The sequence below is a fragment of the Symphodus melops genome (genome assembly GCF_947650265.1).
Source record: "Symphodus melops genome assembly, chromosome: 18".
Lineage (NCBI taxonomy): Eukaryota > Metazoa > Chordata > Actinopteri > Labriformes > Labridae > Symphodus > Symphodus melops.
Window position 1 is genome coordinate 18,542,311 of NC_136708.1, and position 16,784 is coordinate 18,559,094.

General features: G+C 37.4%; 2 protein-coding genes across 2 annotated transcripts; both read right to left on the minus strand.

Moving 5' to 3' along the window:
* Positions 1-404: 404 nt before the first annotated feature.
* Positions 405-3,850, minus strand: LOC306839438 (uncharacterized protein). Its single transcript, XM_079368165.1, has 4 exons — positions 3,780-3,850; positions 2,733-2,901; positions 1,289-1,399; positions 405-1,041 (listed from the first exon to the last, which is right to left on the minus strand). The coding sequence occupies exons 2-4, from the start codon at positions 2,782-2,784 to the stop codon at positions 794-796; spliced, it is 411 nt and encodes a 136-aa protein (XP_079224291.1). The 5' UTR covers positions 2,785-2,901; positions 3,780-3,850; the 3' UTR covers positions 405-793.
* A 59-nt stretch (positions 3,851-3,909) lies between these two features.
* Positions 3,910-16,547, minus strand: LOC306839439 (sperm acrosome membrane-associated protein 4-like). Its single transcript, XM_079368166.1, has 3 exons — positions 16,364-16,547; positions 6,475-6,585; positions 3,910-5,412 (listed from the first exon to the last, which is right to left on the minus strand). Exons 1-3 carry the CDS (start codon positions 16,413-16,415, stop codon positions 5,183-5,185), a joined length of 393 nt encoding a protein of 130 aa, XP_079224292.1. The 5' UTR covers positions 16,416-16,547; the 3' UTR covers positions 3,910-5,182.
* Between the last annotated feature and the right edge of the window lie 237 nt (positions 16,548-16,784).

The window sequence follows — 16,784 nt, forward strand, 5'->3', positions numbered from 1 at the left end:
TTAACTGAGTTTAAAAGCAAAAATATATAGCAAATAATATATTTCTTATAGTAGAAAAAAGGCTTGTGTATAATTAGTATTAAGTATTTTAATCTTTCAGAGGGTATTCTGACTGCTTGGGATTATTCTGTGGAAATACTGTTTGGGTTACTTGACTATTGTGCGCTGTAGGAAGAATGTCAAAATAGGGATGAATGTCAGCCTGAAGGACTGTCAGTCTATGTAAACAATGTAACTGTGAATTCAGACCTGACCCTGGCGAGCTCTACAGGTGTACCCTTGCCTGGAGCCCAATGTTAGCCTTATATTAGTCCTTTCTCCACCCTCTAAAAGAGAAGCAGGTCTAACAAACTAATGAATGAATGCATGATGTTCAAATAAAAGAAAGTAGCACAAGCAACTGATATTCTTCAAAAAAAAATCTTTATTTTCACATCATTGTGTTGTGTCGTAACAAACAAAGTAAGGAAAGGATAAATACATTTTAAGCAACAATGGAGAAAAATGATTTCTGGAAGATTTATGAACTCAGTGTTTCCCTGAAACACGCCATTGATCTACTCCCAGGATCTGCACACCTTAATTTTGGGTTTGATATAATTTGTCATAGTTACATGACTTATAGGAACTGACTTATGAAAAAATAAAGAGTGTCACAGCATATGAGGATAACAAATAAACCCATATGATCCAAAGGGTTTATTTCGGATAGTGCTTCAGTATCTCATTTAAACGTTGCTTGATGTTTTTTGTACGAATCGGTTTGTGGACTGACTGGCAGTATTTAGGTGTATTACAGCCTGCTTCCCATCACGGAGGCCAACACAGCTGCACCAATGGCGGCAGTGAAAGTCATCTTGGTGGATGGAGCGCCACTGACCGTGGTTGGGTTGCACTTTTCTGATGAGCAGCATTCAATTATAAGAGTGTAGTTGATAGGCAGGGCTGTTGATAAGGGGGTGGTGGTTGTTGCGTTGCAGCCAGAAGGCTCCCTGCAGCCCTGAGTGTTGAAGCCCACAGAGGTTGAAATAGATGGGAAAGCTGAAAAAAAAAAACACATTAGAAGGGAGATGTAACTTTGTAAATTTCTTAGATTTTCTGTATCGTGGCATAAAGGTAAACTATATGATATTGGACTGGATTGTGGTTTGGCAGATGGTAACCCTGTTCTGTGAGTGAGTTTGTGGCGATGTCACAGGAAGTGATTTGAATGTAATTGTGCCTGTGCTTTGGTGTGATGGTTGGACGGAAGAGGTGTGTGCTTTTTGGCAGTGAGGAGGTGACTTACATGCTTTCGCAGTAAAGCAGACACTGGTATTGGTCGAACAGGTTTCCTCTGTTAAGCTAAGGCAGAAGCCCAACAGACCGTAGCTGCATTTGTTGCAGTTCAGGGAATCCACTGAAACACACAAAGAAAGAGAAACGTTAAAATTAATGAATTATCGTGAATTTTGTTAAAAAAAAAAAAAAAAAGCTTAATGGCATTTTATTTTTTCTCTCTCTCTACTCTCTTGCTGAGTTCTATATGTACACATCATTGCCGAGTTAAAGTTTTGAACTATCTCCAGTGTGTTTGTTGATGAGGTTTTTCTTTGTATTTTGAGGTCCAAAAGTGAACATTGTAAAAAATAAACTTTTTTATTTTTTAAAAGGTGTGCCCTCAATTTACAAGCTACTTGTCCCGTCACTAACAAACATTGAAAATCAATCAATAAAATAAAACAAATTTCACGTCAAGTATATCAAACTTTCATTGTGTTTGAAAAATGTGAGGGAAGCTCCTGTTATATATTACAAGAGCTCTCTAATAGGACTTTTGATGAAACTTGTTAACTGTTTGTATTGGAAAAAGTATTTTATTGACTTCTCAACATGACCGCTAACCAGATCTCGAGCTCAGCGAACATTGTTTAGGGAGTCTTAGTTTTACCACACCTTGCTGTTAGGCCCCACCCAAGATTGCCACACAATCAAACTCTCAATGACATTCCAAGAAGCCACCCTGTTACTTTTAACATTTTCAAAGCTAAGCTAAGAGAACAAAACATTTGGAGTCAGAGGAGGCAACAGAACAGATATATACATATATGCTCTATTAGTTTCCTCTAAAGGTTCATCAAATTTTAAGTTTCACCTGTTGAGAGAAACCTTTTGACATACATTGAACACCTGTTACTCTGAAATACTTGAATAATCACACATGCACAACTACTTTCTTCCAATAAAGTATCCTCCCTGAGAATGACAAATGATTGTTTCCGGTAAGCAACAATGATAATGATTTTTAATTTTTTTTTCCAGAGGCACGATCTAAATCTATAGTTTTTAGTATCACATTTTTCTGTTCATTGGCACACATCTGATACGATCAGGTTTGCTGGCTATCAAAGATGCTCACTATTCAGTGAATCAAGACAATGCCATCACTTTTATCTGTCAGCACAAAAAGAGGATTTCACCTGAGCTATGGCTCTGTGGCTTTAATATAATTTTCACTTGAAAGATTTGATGAATTACATTTTCCACCTTTAAAAAAAGATTCCTCTTCAAAAGAGGTAAACTTTATAGTTTATTTTTTGATAATATAGCTTTAAAAAAATACAGCTTAAACATCTTTAAAAAGGCTAAGACCAATGGCAAAAGGTTTGTTTTTTATGTTCCCAATTTGTTGTCTTTCAAAAGTTGTATATGTCTAATCACTGATTCAATATCCATATTATTGTTTCTCTTACCCAGCATGAAAGATGCGACTGCGACAAGGACTCCAATAAAGATCTTTCCCATTTTGATGCGTCGGTTTGGTTCCTGGCTTTTCGGCTCAAAGACAAAAAAAAATCCTGTGATGGGATGCTGTGTGAAGGAAGACTGAGGAGCCTGCTTGGCTGGGCCAGAGATTTATACCTGAAGACAGGTGATGGGAGGGGTGAAAAAGGGGTGAGGGGGGTGTTCAAGTCTTCTTTCTTCAGCTTCACCTCAAGGGAAGTGTCACTGAGAGTAGAAACAATTGTCAAGGATGAATGCCATTGTATAGGGTACTGCTTAATTCAAAACCAAGTGCTGCACAAACTGGCCACTCCTGTTGTTCAAGTCACAGAATGAGTCATTAATGTGTGACTGAATCACAAGGTTACATTTGCACAAAGAAGAGTTCAGTTGGAAAAAGCCCTTCAGTTTGTTTAAAATACACAACACAAATTATTTCTACGACCACAACTTCAATATGTATGGTCATTTTCATTCACAACAGGAGAAAAAAAAAGTCCATGAAGTTATCATGTATTAAATGAAAGGGCACCAAATGCGTCAGCTTGGGATGCTGAAATCTGATTTTTAGCATTTTAACTTCAGATTTTTAGCATTTTAACTTCAGATTTTTAGCATTTTAACTTCAGACTTAAATGGTTTATCAGACTGTTCTCTGACCTTTACAATAAGGGTCGTATTTTCAAGTGTATACATAGTCCATTAACATCTTCTCGTATGTTTGTATCTGTCTTCAGGATTAAAATTAACAGGTAGCCTTTGATCAAACTTGGTGATAGAGAGAGCCAAATAATAAGACATTCAATCCAAACTAGATCAGGATTGAACTCTTGAAGAAAGACCTGGACACTAAACCGTTGTAATGAACAAACAGGTATAATAGCACCTCCACATCGCAATAGGATAATAACACTGACTCCAGATCACAAACATGCAATAAAAAAAAATGTTGATAGGCTTCCAACAATTTTGTGGGAAGCCAAAAAGAAATGTGAAATCTAACGTCACTTTCATACCAAAACTGGAAATGTCTCCCCACCGTTGAGCACTGAAACCAAAATAACCAGTCGGTCCTGCAGGACTGCATTGAGATGAGAAACATTCAAAACAAGGAAACCAAATCACATCAGCAACATCACACACTGCTTTTCCCAACATTTTTGAATTTTTATTGCATTCCTCAAATTGTCTACATTCCCATTTTCAATCAAAAACACTTTCATGTTCAGGAAAATAATTTTTTAACCGAACCTAATAAGGTCAGACATTCTCTAAACAGCTGGAATCTTGATATGCTTTCAATTTCCGCAAATAACCTGGTCAATTTAAATCTTCCTCCCTGCAGTTTTATATACATTCATAGCAAGCAAGATGAAACTCAGCTTTTACCCGACAGTTGAGTATTAATGTGCAGTTTGGATTTGACACAATAATCAAAAATCAAACCGGCCAAACAAAAGAACAAAACAAGAACAAAATAAGAACAAAAGACCGTACAGACAAAAGCCAAGGGACAGTTTTACAGTTTGGAGTGAACAGGAAGCAAAACGCAATAAATTTAATGATTAGGAATAGAAGTATTCAAGGAGCGCTGATATGGACATTTGATTGACGTGTCTTAAAATGGTGTTACATTGGTTCAAAGTCAATGAATTCTGTGAATAGTCTAAATGTATGAAAAGTGCGCTCATTCCCCTCTTTGCTGTATAGCGATAGATACAATCCATACTTTTTTTAAAAAACGTAAAGCTACAGCTCGGAGTCGATTAGCTTATTATAAACACAAGAAACACAGCTATCCAATATGCCATCTACCACATTCAGAGCCAGTTCATTAGCTGGAGAATAACGTTTTCATAGGACAGAGCCAGGCGAGAGGTTTCCTCGTTTCCAGCAGACATACTAAGTTAAGCTAACTGTAACAAAGTGTCATATTTAATAAACAAGCGAGAGAGTTGGATCAATCTTCAAACTTCACTCCATATGGAAAAAGAAATAACAGATATAAACCCATTTTTTAAGATCACGCTGTAATGAAACTAATTAACGTACAAAAACTGTTGCTTAACATACACGTGATTCAGCATGTGGCACCGCCCTGCACCCAAACATGTACTAGTCCTTTGTAAGGACAAATTTAAGAGCAGGTTAATTTACACAGTTTGAAATGTTTAATCATCCATGACGTCAGAGTTACATGGTTATGTAGCACTTTTAATCATCAACTAATGTTTTAATTTTTCCTAATCAGATTTGGGACTAATCTTAAGATATACATGAAAAGAAAGGATCAATTTGAACTGATGTACACGTGTGTTAAATAAGAAGAGAATGATACACCTCAAAGACTAAAGTCAACACCCATGTGTGTGTTTGTTTGTGTTTCCACTTCGTCATCCTGCGTTGTTTTTTGTTGTTGTTAAACCAGGATGTGTGCCAGATACAGAGCAGTGATGGTGGCGAGAGTCAGGCTCAGCCCGGTGGACCCGGGCAGACCTGGGGCGGCGTTGCACAGGTCTGTGTTGCAGCACGTCTTTGTCAGCTGGTAGACGGTAGCGTTGGAGTCGGAGTTTGGGAAGTTCACCTCTTTGGTCTTGTTGCACTCGGCCTCTTTTAGGCAGCCCTTCGTCATGATATCCACAAAGCCGGCTGTGAAACAAAAGCAAAAACAACCGTTGTCAGTGTCGATTGCTCTTTGTGGCCGAAATATTTGGCAAGAGTTACTTCTTATTATGTTATTTGCTGAAGACCTTTTAACTCCAGTTTGTCCAAGTTTCAAATAAACAATAGAAATGGCTTAATACATTTTTCATCTCCATGTCATGCTTGACATCGCAACTTAGCTTTTCTAAGGTCACAGTACACCGCACTTCAGCTGCGCTTATGACTTTATTCAACCAATCAGTCGAAATTTATAGCGACTTCACCTTATAGTGAGCTATCAAATTGTCTTTAGTTATTGGATTGAAGCTGAAATAATTTTCGCCACAGTCAAGAAATCCTGTGTAACTTTTCAGGCTTGAGCTGAGTCTGGAAGAAGGCGAGAACCTCCAGTGAAATTTAGAAATGTCCTTGTACATTTAGCTAACTGTAACAACTGCATATTTTTTAACTAACTTTTCCCCCCCATAAAAGCCTACATGAACAGCCCTTTTATTACATTTAGGTCAAATTTAAAGCTAACTTTTATCTTTTTATTACATTTTTTTATCAGCCAAATCTAAAGTACTGATCCTTAACTAACAATCTTATCTTTATAGTTCAATGAAATAATACATGAACAACTTATTTTTGGCTGCCTATTTCTGTTTTCATAACACGTAAAATAGTCTATTGCCTTAATGCATTTAGTAACCTTAACACCAACTATATATACAGTATATATTTAAACGTACTTACTGATTAGCCAACTACTTGACCAGGTTTAATTCCAGCCGAATACCATAACTGCCTGACGTTTGAGCAAACTATTATCATAGATTCAGGAGTATTGGAACTCATTGATTCAAATAACCAGCTACCTAATTTTTTGGCACTGTGGTTGTTTTCAAATTACAAACATCCTTTTACAACTGTCAAATTTCACAGGTTGATTTCCGTTACAAAGCTATGTATTTAGAGAATGCAACTGCTGTCATTTTATGACAGCGACGACAACCTCAGTTCAGCAGAATGTGGTCCAGTAAGATTTTTTACTTCTGAGCTCCTTACCTGCTTCTCCAACTCCACTGAAGCAGTGTTCTCCAGCGTTACACGTCTTCTTAGTGGTTAAGCACAAACTGAAAATGCCAATTTTGCAATTGTAGCACTCCAGAGCTTGTCCTGGAAACATAAGAGAAAAATGGAGAACAAATTAGAGGAGAGAGCGAGAGGAGGAAAAAAATGGTAGGATGAGTGTGAAGAGCTTTGAAGCAACCCTATAATTAGGAAGTTTAAATGTAGGCAGATATTCCTCAATAAACATCTTTTCACATCTGTCTGAAAAGGTCTTTATTGACAGCTGAGACCGTTTCTGTGTTCACTATTCATTAAGCTGAGGCAAATGTTTAAAATGCTCCGATTGTGAGACACTTGAGTGACCTCTAGCATGGTGGAGGTTTTGTAGTCAAGGTCACAGCAACTGGATGTTTGTGATTCATTCGTTACTGAATGTGTTTAACATGAGATATTTTTTACACTCAAGTCAATTTTTACTTATTCATTATTATTCATAGTTTTAATGTGCTATTAATCTCAGAGATATTAGTTTTAATAGTGCTTAATATTGCGTTTGTACTACTGCAAGTTTTATTTTTTATAAACGTGTATTTATTTTGAATTGGGATAGTGCACATTCATGATTATCATCATGCTTTCCTTGCAAAAAAATGTTAAACTCTTGGAAATGAATTGGGGGAATTTTGAACTGTGTGAATACAACAACAGTGATTAATATTTAACTTTAAAGCTGTGATTAGTTTCCAGACAGAGACAAACAAGTGCAGACTACAGATAATAGTACCCTGTTTGGAAGCAGTAAACTTAAACCATTAGTTTGAACGACGGGAACAGGTCGCTATATAAAGGGGGCATGTTGACATCAGCTTGTCTGACAGATAAGAGGTTAATAAACGAGGCTTTTCAGGATTTTCCAAACCAGTTTGAAGAGTGAGGTCACATGAGGTTTTTTTTCTTTAACAACTACATAGCAAGCAAACGAGGAAAACCCCAAGCAGCCTGCAGTGATTCATCTGAGGCATGTCAGGAAACCACATAGATTTTTTAAATATTATATGCGGAAACAATATCAAATAGGAAATAATATGTAACATTTAAGATATATAAACACAGCTTCAAAAGTGAGAATTTAAAAGATTTTAAAGCTTAAGATCAGACCATTTCACCAATTAAAAAGTACCAGAGCATTTGAAAACAGAACTTTTCACAGCTTTGCAGGATCTCTGCAGGCAGATATAGCCCTCTGTTTTCAGGATTAGCAGACTTTAAATGGCGACAAGAAAAGTCTATGATTAAAAAAAAAAAGAAAGAAAAAGTTTTAGAGTCCTTACTACTTTTTAACATACTAATCGAATGTACTGTATATGCTTACTCTAACCTCAGTTTTGGCTTGAAGTTAGAACACAAGACACTGATGTTAAACATCTCAAGATAAGATGGTAGTCAAGAGACTGGGACAGAATCTGCAGGCTTCGACCAGGTAAGAAAGGTCTAACAATAACAATGCAAAAAAAAAAAAGGAAAAAAAAAAGCCTTCCTTCAGTGATCATGGTTTCATGCACATGTCCTCGTACATTCTGTTTATCTGGTAAAAAAGGGAAATCTGCAACACTGACTATCAGGACTGCACATACAATAGCTATTTAATCATTGCTGCAATCTGAGATCTTACATCTTATGTAATTGAAATGAGTCACAACAATGACCTGATATGAAAGAGATAGATAGATAGATAGATAGATAGATACTGTATTGATCCCGAGGGAAATTCAGGAATGTGCAAGGAAAGACATGCACAGCTCTCTCACTCAGCATCAATTTGGCAACTTGGCTCACATCTTTTAACCGCAGTAAGATGAAGCGCAAGATAGCAGTCTGCTACCTTCATTCCGATTAAGTGGTGAAGAGCGTGCAGGTTGTGGCTAAAACGCACTGTTTAATATCAATCTAGTTATCAGACTTCACATCGTTATCCCAATATTGATCAACGCAACCGTGCGTGCATATTTGACTCATTTCATGCAGGCCTCAGTTCAACATCAACAGATTGAAGAGATATCAATGTTCAGATCTGACAAGAGAAGAGGTTTGTATGATTAGATCTTGTAAGATTAGCTTGACTTTAAATAGAACTCTCTGCAAGTGAATCCAGATCCTAAATTCACTTAAGCATAATGTATTTGGGGGGGAAATGAGTCCACTTCTGTGACTTGAGGGCAAAAGAATTGGTCGATCGATCTTTGTTCATTCTGGATGAACAAACTCAGGACTTAACGCTGAAGTCTCCTGTGAGCCAAACAGAGGTGACACCCGTGAACAGATATGGCAGCTTTGTGCACCACCCCCCTTTTAAACCATCTTTGGTTAGATCCAATCTTTAGTGTTTTGTGTCTGTGGTGAACCGTGCGCCTGAGGGGGAGATACTATACAATAGTTTAACTCTGGTGAAACCATTGTTCGAAACCTGTCACTCCAGTTAAGAAGTGCCCCATGATTTAAAGTAGCTCTCCAGAAGCCTTCATCTAACTTGAAAATTCCCCTTCTTCTTGTGTGACGTATTCAGTTCGCTCAGTGACAACAAGTCACAGAGGACTGTGAAAACAGTGTCTGAATATTTACGACAGAGTGTGTAAATGTGCCTTAAGCATAATCTGTTTTCTTGACTGCAAGTCTGCATTTTGATTTTAAAGGAACTCCTATTGTAATATTAAATCAACATACAGTAGGTTAGTTCTGTTGCATCGTACTGATCTGATTTAAACACTAAATGCATACGGGCCCTCCAACGGAGTCCTGCCTTTATCTGTCAAAACAAGCAGCGACATCAAGTTATATAATGAAAATAATAAGTATTAAGGATTCAAACATGAAAGCAGACTTTTGTAATATTAAGAAGAAAATGGAGGGAAATAAAATCACCTGAAATCAGCACAAACATAAAAGTCTCACATCGAGTCATTTCTCCAGGCAACAGAAAGCCGACTAAATGTTGAATTTGTGTATTTGACAGGATAGAAGAATATTTTTTCAACTGATTTAAAGCCAATTCTTAAGAGGTTTTATGAACAGACTCATAGATGGGCGTATGGACTGAAGCACTCAACATTTTTTCCAGCCAAGGTGTGCAAGGCATTGTAACAATCTAATCCCGATTACATCATATCATTGGAGAAATTACCACATGCATGGGTCATTTTGTTTATACTGAAAACCTTAAGGTCCAGTGGGACAGCCCCATTTCAATCACAATATGTTGGGGGTAATCCCATTTCTTTAGTTTACAGATGGAAACACAGCCACACCTTTGAACAGCCACACACACACCCTGTTCCACAGGTTTCGGTTACACCCGAGCTCGAGAGGAGCCGAAAGTTTTCAGGAGCGTCTTGCTCTTCCCTACTGTTCCCCACTTACTCTTAACTTCACACAATCATTTCACATACACTTTACTTTTGAAGTTTGAAACTGTCCAACACAACAGGTTTTTAAAACATACAATCTTTGGTATTCTAAGGAGTGATAGTATTTTAAAGTTAACCAGAGTAAAAACAAAAAGATACATCTATTTCATAAGATGCAAAGCAACGGAATAAACCATCCAAAAAGTGCGCACACCTGCACACTGAATAAAAAAATGATTTAATGGTTCAGTACTGAATCATTGTTATTGTTTGTGTTTACATCAAGCGCACAGAGCAAGACATGATGACATCTGTTTTTGCTGTTGTGGCATTGAAACAAGTATCAGAATTTATTAGAACTATATCAAAGTTTAAGTTTCTGGTATCATGACAACAAACCTCCCAAAATTGCAGGGACACAGCTGTAAGAAATTAGCCATTAGTACATGCCGGATTAAAGTGTCATGTGCTTCTGGTGCTGCCACACCTTAACTCTGCCTCATCACTCTGCAATGCTGACAGACGTTCAAGTCGCTGGCGTCTAGTCAGAGGATCAGGTCAGACTGGATTTCAGATGCCGCCCAGTACGTCATTTAATCCATCTGCGCGCACACACAAACACACACCATGCAAGTCTGTGTTGCCTAAGACTTTTTTAAGTAGAATAATTCATTGTTGGGGCCGGAACCGTCTGAGGAGGGACCTCTGATGTGAAGTCACATGGGGAAACTTAAGTAATGAGCTTCATTGACTGCACACTGTTTGTTAGCAGCAGCTTAAATGTCCCAATCCTTATAATTGGTTATCTCCACCTCCCTTGATTGCAGCAGATTAACTACACACACACACACACACATCACATTTTACTTAGACAAAAGGCTCATGTATAAAAGATGTTACAGGGTGTACACAACCAGGTACAATTAATCACTTTGACAATGAGACACGTGAGATGTAGCGCTACATACTTGTTAGATTATTTAATGACGCAGGTGGCCGAGCAGATAACGCCGAAGGTGCACTTTGTAACATTTCATATTTTCTGGAATTCAGTTCATGGAGGTGTGAAAGTAAGAGATGTGGCATGCGTATACATCACTCAACACCCATTGTGCAATAGAGAGGACGCACATGGGCAAAAGCAGCAACGCACTCACCGGAAGTGCTGAAAAATGCCTTAAAACCACAACAGCAGAGAATGTGACGGGTGTAGGGAATTTAAGTCCAAGAGCTAACAGAGAAGAAATTCTTTCGAACAAGTTAAATTCCTGCATTCATGTAGTCATGGAGGTCAAGTCACCTCTTCTGCTCTCTTCTTGTTTGTAAGAGACGTAAACATAACTTTTGGGTCTTTATGAGATTTCAGTATTTGACGATCTGGGAATTTATTTGGACTATTTCTCTCGCTCGCTGCAACTTTGGGTTCACATAAGACGATCTGTTGATGTTGTTCATGGAGACTGTAACATAAAAACACACAATATCAAAAAGTTTAAAGAAAAAAAAAAGCTTTGTGTAAATATAAATGTGAGGTACCTAGTACCTAGTGGGTGGTTCATACGCGTCATGTACAGAGGCTGTAATCCTTAAATCCTTTTACCTGAATGTCCCTTCTCTCTCTCTGACTCTAACCACTGTCATGTCTCTCCTTTAAAAAGGCACAACAATAAAACTTTTTAACAGTGTAAAAAAACTAGGTGTGATAAAAAAAAAAAAACTTGATAAATAAATCCAACAGTGTCGGACCTGAAACCTTTTCAAAACTCAAAAAAAGGAGTTGTAGTTGTGCGCAATGAGCCTTTAAATTATCACCACATTAATCAATCACTGTCAGTCTGTACATCTTTGTTCTCATCTGTACTTTTAAAACACATACATCTATGATGCTGTAGTGCATTAACTTTTCAAAACAACATTTCAACAGTGTTAAAAATCTGATCTGGGGCGTAGGTAACCTAGTGGCTTTGTTGTGCTCGCCGTGTACAGAGGCTATAGTCCTCATTGCAGCCAGCACCCATGGGTTCGAATCCGACTTTGGCCCTTTGCTGCACGTCATCCCAACTCTCTCTCACCGGAACATTTCCTTTCTCTCTTCAGCTTTCCTATGTGATAAAGGCAAAACTAAAAATCTCAAACAAGTGATCTGATCGGGGTGCCAGTAGCGTAGTGTTTACTGCAAACATCCCATGTACAAAAGGCTATAGTGCTCAAACTAAGTGACCTGGGTTTGAATCTGACCTGTGGCTTCCCCCCCCTTTCCTCACTCTCTCTCTCTCTCTCTCTCTCTCTCTGTCTGTCTGATTTCCGATCGCTAAAATAAAAGGCATACAACTTGATCTGATTAATCCCAATCATGTTACTTCTGCTCAAGCTCGTCCCTCCTGACTTTATGCTTGAGGATTCATCTTCATTGCCATCTTTGTTACAATGGCAGTTTTCAAAATAATAATAATTACTGTATTTATAAAGCACCTTTAAAAACACAGGTTTACAAAGTGCTTTGGCATATAAAAATAGCATTGCAAAAGACCCCATAAAACAAATTACCCAACATGTTTAACTCAACATTCGCCCTGATGGTGCCCTCAAGTAAAAAAAAGAGCTTCAAGTATGAACACCAACACAGCCTTCAATTTAACCAGTTTTAAACATAAATATCCATAAAATCAAATACATATCCTATAAGATACTTGACTATCAACATATACAGTCTGTATCTGATTTATTCTGTTTTACTCTTGACTTGCTTTGCCGACCCCCAAGTTATATATCTTTAAAAAGATACACCCTCTCCAAATCGCAAACTTTCTGATTTGCAGTTTTCATTTCTCTATACTGAGCCCAAAGAACTGCAATCCAACTGGAGAAAAAAGGGCAAGACTGACTCTGCCTTTGCATAGTTCATCAGTGTGGTGTGACGTGTCTCGCAATGAACCATGTTGGTTTGAGGTGTGGCCTTGTCACTGAATCAAAGTGCAGACTCAGCCCTGCAATGCCCTCTACAGCTCGGTCACTAAAACTACAGGTCATGGAGTATCAGCCTCTCAGGTTCATCAAGATCCAAACACACAAACAACGAAATGTGTTGTAAAAAGGCTTTATAATTATATATATATAAAATAATCACTTTGAACTAGTATCAAGTAAATTATAAGTATTTGGGAGACTTTTGTGGTTTCTTTAAATCACTACCTGCTGTGTTTAGATTCAGTACCATAGACTTCCACCAGAGGGCATCCCTGTAGCTGCAAAATATCTTCAAATGGTTTGTTTTTAGCTCAAACGAGGAATTTTTTTTTCTAATGTCAGCATGATGTCATTATCTCAATACGAGCTTGTATGACTACAGAAACAGTCGAGAAGCAGTGAAGTAGTTACCAAAAGAAGTTTCACTCATGCTAAAAAAAAGTCTGACTGTCTCCACTCAGTTTGAAGAAGGAAACAAATACAAACCTCACAACCTTAACATACAACATGAGTCATGCAGACACAACTTGCATGCCAGATGAATGTGCATACGAGTCCATGAGATATGTTCTGAGAAAATATGCAAAGAAAATCTACAAAGCAACCTCTGAATTCAGATCAATATTGTCCCAACACCAAAACATAAAGGTGAAGCTAAATATATCTTGGCATGTGTGGTTTGTTGTGTCAATATTGTTTTGGTTTGATGTACGTTGTTTACAGCTCAACAAACAATAGTACAACCTGGAATGATGGGAGTGTACAGAACTCCTCTGTGTTGCAGACATAACTTATAATATAATTGAAGTCTGAGGAAGAATCATTTTAAGTTAACTATGTTGCATTTAAGATCAATTTTTAACCTTTTCCCTTAAAGCCCCCCAATTGTATGTATTGTTTACTTAGATTTAGAACTTATAAAAACGGCCGGTACTTAAACTTAATAGTTAGCCGACATGGATCAAGTTTCTTTAAGCCATCATTTGCTGAACACTAATAAGTATTTGGCCTTGTTTGTCCTCTGCTTAGCAAACTTTCCTCCACGAGACATGTCTTTCATCTGAATATGTCCACTACATTGTGCAAACTTTTTCATCTATTTGTCTAATACTTTAAAGCTTACTTTGCCCTCTGTTTGCAAACCACATTTAGCTGACTCTTCCATCTATCTGTCCATTCTTTTTGACTTTCTCGTTTACCTGGTTTCCACTACTTTAAGCAACATTTTACACCAATCTGTCCAACAAACTTCATTTTTCATCAGTGCATTTCTGACCTACAGCTTAGTGTTTCAGTTGCTCTGATCTAAGGTTTATTGATTAGCTTTGGCTCACTACTTTAAGAGTTTCCACTGTTAAAATGTAGCTAAGTGATAGCAATGTAAAATCAACTGGTTTTTTTTCTTCCGATTTTCTACATACAACTTTAAATGTTCTGACATCTGGATTTTAAAGTAACCAGACACAAAGATGATCCCATTTTTGTCTATTTTTCTTGAAGCTGATGCTTTGGGAAACCTCTCAGTGGTCTGTAACATGTTGACATGTTAAAAACCAAACAGACCACCATCTGAATCATCACTCACACACACACACGCACGCACGCGCACGTCCTTCCTGCTGGTCACTTACACAAAGGATATTAAGTCTTGGTATCTTATCTGCAAATATGAATCATTTTTTTCTCTCCCTAACTCAATTTTGGCAAAAGGATTTTAGCCTAAAGGTCAAAGTTATTGCCTGAAACATTTAAAACGAATTAGGGACTGGAAAATAGTTCCCACTAGAAAGGGTGTGGTGTGAAACACAAATCCAAGACAACAGAGCTGAGGGGATCCCGAGAACAAAAATGGTCAACAAAAGCCACAAAACACAAAAGTAGAACAACAAATGGCCCGTTTACAATGAACACACTCTGCAGATGGGAAGAAGTGGAATTCGAGACATGGGCAAAGCCTCAAACACAGGGTGAGGAATTTCTCATGCAACGGCTGGCAGGTCAGGACATGATTCAGTCTTTTAATAATGTTTGTGGTACAGAGAATTTTTTTCCCCCAACTAGGCAGCCTCACCCCAACCTGTAATAACAGCATTAGAGTAAATGATGGGATGTGCACAGAGCGAAAACATAGGAACACTGCAGCCACTCTGTGTCATCTGTGGGAATTGTTACGTAAACTTATTAACTATCTTCATTTTCTTTTTCAATCTATACTTTTAAAATGAGTATCAACAACTGAGTTCAAGTCCAATATATTCAAATTTCACATTAGTCCAACACTCAGATCCAGCAAATAACCTTTTATCCATTTTACGAATCGCTTCTGGTTGTCATTTAAACCTTTTGTCAGCTACCTTTCATTTAAGTAGTCAACTCTGTCTATCATCTTCATCGCTGTTTGTTTTTGACTTTTAGTTAACTTTTTCTAACTGTGCATCAACAGTAGCTAACTATTTACTCATCTAGCCTAGATGTCCTGCTAAATATTTATACGCTACTTAGGCCTATAGCCTTCTATAATTCACTTTTTTTTTTTTTTTTTTTTTTTTTTTACTGTTTTCATCAACTATTTAAAGTTAACTGGGTTCCTGTTTCAAAACAGTCCAGTTTTTTACCTGGCTAACTTTTCTTTTGATTTCCCCTTTTAAACAAGAAGTGGAAGTGGTTATTTTAATATTATTTTCAAATGTGTTTTGCATGCCAAATCGGACAAAGATGATATTATCTATCTGAACAGTTCATGTTCTCAGTCTACATGAAGCAGGGTGTTGTTAGAGAAAATGAGGAACACATCCCACAAAATGAGGACAAGATATTTAATCATGATAACACAACATTTACCTATCTCCATGGAACTAACTTACATTCAATCTCAAATCACGCTTCCTTTAGTTTTATTTCCACATGTGCACAAAATGATCCTGGAGGTAGGGGTCTTGGACTATCTATCATTTAGATATAATAAAGAGGGAACACACCCAGTCTGCAGAATCACCAATTGCTCTTACAGAAAAAAAAATATTAGGCTGCACATGTTGCAAATCCTCCACAAGGAAAGTCAAATATTAAAAGCTGAACTTAAACAAAACGTGTTTTTCAGGATTCTGTCCCAGTGGCCAGGGGAAAAAATACAAGGAGCGTTTTCAGGGTCTTTAAAAGAAGATAGGATCATGGAGGGGGAAAAAAATCAGCCTTGTAACTTTGTATGAAATAAAAACAAATAAGAAACAGAATCCTCAAACTTATGTATAATAAAAGTCCAATTTAAACACAAACATTAGCACATAGTTTGACATTAAGGTAAACAAATATGTGTGAAGCAAACTTAATTTTTTTTTTTTTTTTGTCAGTCGACCTTTTTAGCTTTTATCTCATTTACCTCAAAGGTTGTCCCCGTGTATTGAACTCAATTAAACAGCCTAGATGCGTGTTTGAATGTGTGGTGGTTAAATAACCTAAAAACGTGCATTTAAAAAAAAAAAAAAAAACAAGAGTAGTCTAGGTTGTTTTCTTACCGAGAGCAAAGCAGAATCCGACTGCGAAAAGTTGGAGGATAATTCTGTTCATCTTTGCAGACGCGATTTTCAGCTGGACGTAGAAAATGTTCTGTTTGTCTGTTGTAGACTGTTAGTAAGAATCAACTTTTTTTTTCCGCCATCGCTGCATTTATAATCCTCTCCTCCCATTCAAAACGTCACCGTTATCCAATCAGAGGTGGTCTTCTGTGACGTCCACCCAGTTTTTTTTTTCTTATTTCAAGCTCTCCCACCTGAAGGAGTCACAGGTGAGAGGATATGGGCCAGTAAAGCAGGCAGGTAAAGTTTGGGGGACCTTGGAAATCGATGGAAATTAAACATGTGAATGATTTTATGGGAATGTTTTGGTATTTTCTGATATCTCAACGACTAAAACACAAGTTCATGTACATTTTATTTT